At 43.4% G+C, this 7891-nt stretch overlaps 1 protein-coding gene across 1 annotated transcript in view; it reads left to right on the top strand.

The window, feature by feature from the left end:
* Nucleotides 1-270: 270 nt before the first annotated feature.
* RXFP1 (relaxin/insulin-like family peptide receptor 1) overlaps nt 271-7891 on the top strand; it is a 42048-nt gene continuing 34427 nt past the window's right edge. The window contains exons 1-4 of the mRNA XM_015424756.1: nt 271-747; nt 974-1216; nt 4310-4409; nt 5810-5965. Of these exons, the coding sequence (XP_015280242.1) occupies nt 271-747; nt 974-1216; nt 4310-4409; nt 5810-5965 (976 nt within the window). The remainder of the gene's footprint in view (nt 748-973; nt 1217-4309; nt 4410-5809; nt 5966-7891) is intronic.

The raw sequence follows: 7891 nt of genomic DNA, 5'->3' as shown, positions 1-7891 counted from the left end.
AGGGTCATGGCTGCCACTCTGGGACATCTTCCTGAGTTTGATGCCACTCACCCTGAGTTATGGGAAACCTGGGTGGACTGCTTAAAATTCTTTGTCAGGTTCCAGGGCATCGACACCACTGACAAATAGAAATCGCTCCTGCTCAGCGCCTGTGGCAACACCACCTTACGCCTCATCCAGAGCCTCATCGCACCCAAGACCTTGGATGAGGCCACCTACAATGAGTTGGTCAAGGCACTCACCAACCATTTTGTGCCTCAACCGACCAAGATGGCGAGGCGCATGGACTTCTTTGCACGCCAGCAAAAGTCTGAAGAAGCAGCCACCGACTTCATGGCTGAACTCTGTAGGCTGGCCATCCACTATGGATTCCCTGACCTAGGAGACACCCTCCTTAACCAATTCATCACGGGCATCAGGGAACAGAAGCTCCGCTGTAAGCTCATCGGCCACGTGGACCTGACTCTAGATAAAGTGATGCAAGAGGCCACAGCTTTCGAGAAATCTCAATGCGACCGCATGGCCCACACCGTAAATCAGGCCTCAGCTTCACCAGTTTCTGATGTCTCAGATGAGGAAGAAGTGCACCAGGTCCATCGCCCAGCTCACCGTGACTCGCAGCCTTCCGCTGCCACTGGAGCATGCCCCGCGCAGCCCTCTGCTCAAGTGCCCTACGCCAGTTGCAGCGAGGGCCATGAACGATGGTCCTGCCGGTTCCGCAACGCAACCTGCTGGACCTGCGGCAAGGTCGGCCACATAGCACATGCCTGCTGCTCCTGAGTGACCAGACATCACTCCACTGTACACCAGGAATCAGCAGAACTCCACACAATGGCCATTCACCAACACCAGGTATTGAACTTGCCCCGGGACACCCCTGACAAATTTAAAGTAACTGTGTATATTGAGGGGGTGCCCTGCGAGATGGAGTTGCACATGGGGTCTTCTATCCCCCATAGTTACTCCCGTGAAGTCCAGCGGGGACGTCTGTATTTGTGCAGACTACAAATGCACTATTAACAAGGCCTTGCAGGACCACGCTTATCCTGTTCCGGTGGTCGGCCATGTCCTGGCATCCTTAGCTGGGGCAAAGGTTTTCAGAAAACTGGACTTGGCCCAGGTGTACCAGCAGCTTCCTGTAGGCGATGCCACTGCAGAGGCTCAGACTATCGTGATACACAGGGGTGGTTTCCGGGTGCGGCGGCTGCAGTTTGGGGTCAGTGCGCCCCGGGGATCTTCCAGAATCTCATGGACTGTCTTTTTTCATGGACATTTCAGTTTGCATAGTGAGACTGTTTTAGAAGCAGCACAGAGAACACTTGCTGTTCTTTTTTGCATAATTTCTGAATTTCCTTCATATGATCAGCCATAATGGCAGCTGCCACAAGGAACATATCAGTATTTCTGCGGCGCTTCTAAAAAAGAGTGTCTGAAGAAGTCATAGAGCCAAAGTGGTATTCTTTAGCCTTCAACATACTATGCATTCAAGCTTTGTAGATCTACACTTCTCTGTATGTGAAGTCAAAGCAAAATAAAAGGGGTGGGCTGTGGCTCAGAAGTAGAGTGCCTACTTTGCATGCGGAAGGTCCCAGATTAATTCCCCAGCATCTTAAGTTAAAAGGATCAGGAAGCAGGTGATGTGAAAGTCCTTTATCTGAAGGCCAAACTACATTACCCATTTTTCTGAAAACCTGGGACATTTTTCAGAGTTAGAGAAAGATCTGTCTTGTCCATTCATATTTCCAGTCTCTGGATTTAGATTTGGCCATGTTGAGAATTATATATATTGATGATGGTGATGTTTACAGGCAGCTTTGATTTAAAGATCTGACCAACACAGGTTACCTCCAGACAGCTAAAACCTGACAAACCATCTTTTTTTCTCCTTAAGAATTAACTGCATATGTAGAGATGACCTAAAGCAGTAGCAGTGACACCAACTCCCCTTACTGTTTAAAACATTTGTCTATGCATATCGGATATGCTGAGGATACCTTCAGTCTTTAGCGATACTGTTGTGTACCTAGAGAAACCACGCACACGGTTGGGTCCGCACATGGCCATGCGAATGGCCCAAGCTTCGCTTCCAGAGACAATAGCCCAAACGGATCCTAGGGTGCACCTATCGGATGGCTAGGATCTGAGAATTGACCTATGTGACTTGGGTGCACTGTAAATATCCTGTCACAGCTGTGGGTGTGTGTTTGGGTGTGGTTTGCTACGGGGATATAAGCCGGCCTCTGGCTTGGTTACTTCATCTCTCTCTAGGAACCAAAGAACTCCAGCTATCCAATTTGGGGGCAACTGTTAAAGATATTAGGAATGGTAGCATCGTTCATGACAGATGGAATAATGGACCAGATAACAAGAGCTGATTGACTAGATAATGGGTCTGCATCTCTCAATCTTAATCTCCTGTCATGGAATATAGCTGGCTGGAAGAATAAATTGGCTGACCTGACTTTTAGAAGTTTTCTAGCCAGGTTTGATGTCATCCTGCTCCAGGAAACATGGTCACATGAGAAGGTGTCCTTAGAAGGCTTCAGATCACATTCGTTGGAGGCTTTTAGATTGCAGTGATTTGGAAGATTCCAGGCTGGACTTACCATACTTTGGTCTACCACTTCCAATATAGAGATGTTACCTTTACAGCATTGTGCCAAATGGCTCAGGCCTGCGTGTTAAAATGGGATGAAAAATCCTTTGTAATAATCAATGTATATATGCCTGTATGTATTGGTAAGAAATGTTTACTAGACCATTGGGAGGAGTTTTCTGAGTATCTGGAAGATCTTGGACAAAAATTCCCAACCTTGAACATTATCATGGCGGGTGATTTTAATGCTAGAATAGGGAAGGACGGAATAGAGAGTGTAGAGAGACTTAATCTCTCAGTTGGTAATGCCATACCTCCCTGTTTTTCTAGGATGAGACTGTCTAGAGATTCAGTTTTTAATGATGCTGGCCTTTGCTTAGCACAGATATGCCTTAGGTTCAATTTAACTATCCTGAATGGTTTACCTCCCCATGATTTTCCGGGAGAGTTCACATTTGCTTCACCTCGTGGATGTAGTGTAGTAGACTATATGCTGGTTACACCAGCATTGAGAGATGATGTTAGAGCATTCTCAAAACTTGATCAGGTTGAAAGCGATCACTTCCCCTTACTGTTAACTTTAGAACTCCCCCCATTACTCCATAAAGGCACCCAGCTGGGTGTGGAGAGTCTTAGTGCATCAACCAGGCATTCAAGGATCGTATGGTCCAATAAGGCAGCACGAATGGTTGCTGGTCTTCTTGATTCCTTCACTTTAGAAAAGTCTATTCCTTTATTAAATGATTTGGAACAGACGGTAGACTGGCCTATGAGATATGATAAAGTGGTCAAGTGTCTTTCGGAGGCTCTGAAATCAATGCCACAGCAATGACAACAAGTAAAGAAAATCTCTCTGCAGGGCTGGTTCAATAGTGAATGCGACAGAATGAAGAGTCAACTGCGTGCTGTGTTTCATTCCTATAGGATTTCGGAATTAGTGTACCCTCCATCTGAGTATTTTGAATTTAAATAGGCTCTACATCAGCTTTATAAAAACAAATGTAAATGGCCGCCAGAGCTCGAAGAGGGTAGACGTGTGTGGAGTTGCTCCGACACAAGCTACTGTTCCTGGGTTCCTACCCTCTTCATAGGGGCCTTGAGCCCCTCCCTCTCAGCATGAGGGGAGAGCAAGAGGCTTTAGTTCCAGTCAAGGGGTGTGAGGCAAACACCCCTTTTTTGAGCTTGGAACTGCCTTGAAGCGGAGAAGCCTGAGGACGTCTGACAACAATGCCGGACTCAAGTCAAGCATTGCGGTCACGGCTAGACTCAACACTCACACGTAAAATTCCCTCACATGCTGTTTGAACTCTCAGGAAGACCCTTCAGTGGTCCCCCAGTTTGATAATTCCACCTTTTCAGCCTTGGCAACCTAAAGCAAATTGGCTTGCTTGGTACTTACAGTGTCCTACATGAATACATTTGAAGCTGATATTCTGAGCTGTCAATCATGCAGCTTTAATTAATTTTATTAATCAGGATGCTTGTTATCTAAGTCAGCTTTCTCTGCTTGTCCTTTCCCATTTTTGAATTCATAATCATTTGCATATTGTAAATGATAACTGCCATGTTATTTTATTGCTCATAGTGCCTAGGAGAATTGTAACTGGAAACAGAGAAATCCAACATGAAATATCTTCATATGTCGGGGTTAGATGAGCAGAAAATGCATCTTTTGCCTCTCTTATTCTCACATATAGTTGTTTGTTGTTTTAGGAGACTATAAACCCCGGGTGGAGGGAACAAATGACCATTCTTCTAGGCTTCTTGAACTCCTATTACTACAGTTGTCATATAGAAAGTCAGATAGAAGCAAGTGATCAGTACAAGTTAATCATTAGCACTTACCTTTAAGTATCCGCTTTGAATTCAAAAATGGGAAAGGACAAGCTTTACGAAAATTGGGGTCAGGTAGGAAAGAAGTAAAAGAGCTAAGAACAAAATCACTGGTGGGACCTTCAACAGTTTATGATCTTAACTAAAGTCAACTGGTATTGTGATTTGGGGACAACAAAGGAGACTCTGAAGATCATGGATTGGAAGTAAGAGTTGGGAGGTTATATATATTGGCAAATGGTTAGTTCACCCGCATTCTTCTTCACTGGGGAGGGTTGAGGGAGGGGAGTTGTATTGCTACCCCCTCCTACACTGCCACAGCCCAGGGCATGCTTTGATTCCCTCCCACACATACATGCACACTGGCTCACAAGAAATCCCCTTGGTTTTCCCAAAAGAGGAAGAAAAAACACTCTTCTCAGCCTCCATTGGGGAAGCCTGGGCAATCTCTCTTGCAATCCTCCCTCTCATGTGCTTCCCTTTTCTCCCCCACCCCCATCCCCTTGTGAACAGACCAGACTCCTAAGGCCACTTCTAACCTCAGTATGTGTGTAAGGGGAGAGATTAGGGTAGGGCGGTTGCAGCAGTGGAGGAGGTACTGAGTGAAGGCACTTCAGCCTCTTGTCTCCTAAATGGTATCCATGTGTTCAACATGACTGCAGGTCTAACCAGATGTACAAATGTAAAATGTCATAATTGATTAGACCCTGAACTAACAAAACATGGATGATAACTGTATGGTTGTGCTACTGGTGTTAATATCCAAATGATTTCTATTGGGGGGGGGAGCTGTCCCAGCAACATAGTGTAGGTGTGAAAGGAGGTGAATTAGGGTAAATTATGTTTGCTAGGTTACCAGTTACAGGTGCAAATCAACAAACTAAATTAGAGACAGCCAGGTGTGTGCCCCACAATTTACCCACAAAGGTTTCATATGGTCAGTAAAATCAAGGACAGACTATAAGATTCTACATAATCATTTACTTAATCAAAACATGGGTTCAGCTACTTGAAGCAGTTACTTAAAGGAGACAAATTCTACTGTTTCTGAACTTACAAAAGGGGGTATTTCAAGAAATCATAATCCTATGCCTGTACGCTTCTGTCAAGGCAGCAAGTCTTTCAAGGGATACTTAAATTTTAGTTTCTGAGAGAATTTAGTTGTACTTCTAAACTTGCTTGGAATGGCACAGGAGGGCAAATCACTGCAAATTCTGTACAGGAAATTAATACAACAGATTAACTTAAAACACGAGAGTGGTAGTATGACTCAAATTCAATTATTTGAACAATTCAATAAAGAAACATAAATGTTGAAAATCTTTCTTTAAATAATGCATAGTATCTCTTCCCCTTCCCCTCCTTAATCTGTTTCTTTAGTTGTTCATGCTACTTCTAGAAGCCCCGATTTTGGATATGGTATGACATGTCCTCTTGGCTATTTCCCTTGTGGGAACAGCACAAAGTGTTTGCCTCAGTTTCTCCACTGCAATGGGCAAGATGACTGTGGGAATCAAGCTGATGAAGAAAACTGTGGTATGTTAACAAAGCCCTCGGCACTGCATCATAATTCATGTTTTATAAGAGCCATTTTGAGAGGCAATTTTTGGATGGTGTGTGATTAGTAGTTCAGTTCATCAGTTTCTTGCTTAGAAGAAAACTGTTTTTACTTATTTTATACCTTTTATCTTTATTTAGTAGTATCATATGTTATACAGGCAACTTATAATGCTATTCTGAGCAGAGTTATGCCATTGTAAGTCTTTTTAGGACTGAAGCCTTACTTTCCAGGGAATTATCCTTACTGATTACAGTGGGATTTAATCCCAAGTAGACCTGCTTAGAGGGCTGCGGTGGCTCAAGTGGTTAAGATGCTGAACTGCAGACCAGAGGTCAGTAGTTCAGCAGTTCGAGACCCAAGTGCCTCATGATGGTGTGAGCTCCCGTCTCTGGCCCCAGCTCCTGCCAACCTAGCAGTTCGAAAGCAAGAAATTGCAAGTAGATAAATAGGTACCACTTTGGTGGGAAGGTAACAGTGTTCCGTGTACCTCGGCATCTAGTCATGCCGGCCACCTGATCACAGAAATGTCTTTGGACAGCGCTGGCTCTTTGGCTTGGAAATGGAGATGAGCACCGCATCCCTAGAGTCAGATTCGACTGGCTTTTGAGCAAGGGAAACCTTTACCTTTACTTTACTAGACCTGCTTAGGATTGTTCCCTAAAGACAGTAACAAAACTATTCACCATAATGGAATAGGAGCTATGACTCTAATGGAAACTATAAGCCTACTTATGGATATACCTATCTTATTGTAAATATATACTGCTGTGTCTGCACTGGGTGCCTATCTCTGAGCCCAATTCAGTTTGTTGCTTCTCACCTTTACAGCCCTTCATGGCCTGTGCCCCTCAAATCTCTTGAACCACATATCCCAATGTATGTCTATGTGCAAAGTCATGCTCCTACTACAGCCTTTCCCGACCTCATCTAGGATGGTCCATTTGGCATTAGTTAGGTCATGGACATTCTCTGTTGTAGGTTCATTCCTCTGGAGTGGCCTCTCAACTTGCCAAGTTCAGGAAGGCATGTAAGACTATGTTGATCAAGAGGGCATTTGATGAAGGGTAAACTATCTTTGGCTGTGTTTTTAACTATGTATATTGGTTTTTAACTTGTTACCGAATTCTCACAATATTTGTGTCCTTGCACCTTTTGCTGTTCTGTTAGCTGCCTTGAGTTTATGGAGACAAGGCAGGGTATACATATTTTAAATAAATAAAACATAAAATGATGTCGTGTCAGAAACAGGGGACATGATATTTGCTAATAAAATATACATAAAGTTGCATTGATTTCTCTGGTACTCACTCATGAATAAGTCAGTAGAGAACTATGGCCACTGATGCTTACAGTTGCCACATGTTGAAAACCTTTCAGAAGTACATGGTGTTCGAATAACCCAGTGCAATGATATCCATAATTAAATATAGGGTTACGTGAACACATCTAAAAAAAGGCAACGTGTCAATCCAAACATATTTAAAAACCTAATTATAAGGAAGATAATGTCCTGCGTCATATTAAAGGGAATGTAGTATCAGCTGTAATGCATTTTAAAGAGTTGCAGTTTTCTGAGAGTTTAGTTTGTTCATCTTTTTTTAGGATACTGAAAGCATTTAAAAGAAGCATTGCAGATGGCTCAGGGTTATAAACATTTATAACCTTGTTTCTGGAACGCATGCATATTTATGTGACTGGAATGGTAAACAATAACCATACAGAATTTTTCTCTAGTCAGGACAAAAAAATCACACTGGGTATCTTTAGCTGTACTCTGGACCTATTTTGCAAGTAGATAATCCAATAAATGGAACCAATAATTTCAGCCTCATTCTTCTTTATTGAGAGGTAGTCTTGCATTGAATCCCAACCTTTACATACATTAGGAGGAGCACGATTAT

This window comes from Gekko japonicus, unplaced genomic scaffold (genome assembly GCF_001447785.1).
Source record: "Gekko japonicus isolate JY-2015 unplaced genomic scaffold, Gekko_japonicus_V1.1 scaffold827, whole genome shotgun sequence".
Taxonomy (NCBI): Eukaryota; Metazoa; Chordata; class Lepidosauria; order Squamata; family Gekkonidae; genus Gekko; species Gekko japonicus.
Note: the sequence above shows the minus strand (reverse complement) of the source record. Positions and strands in the feature narration are given on the sequence as shown.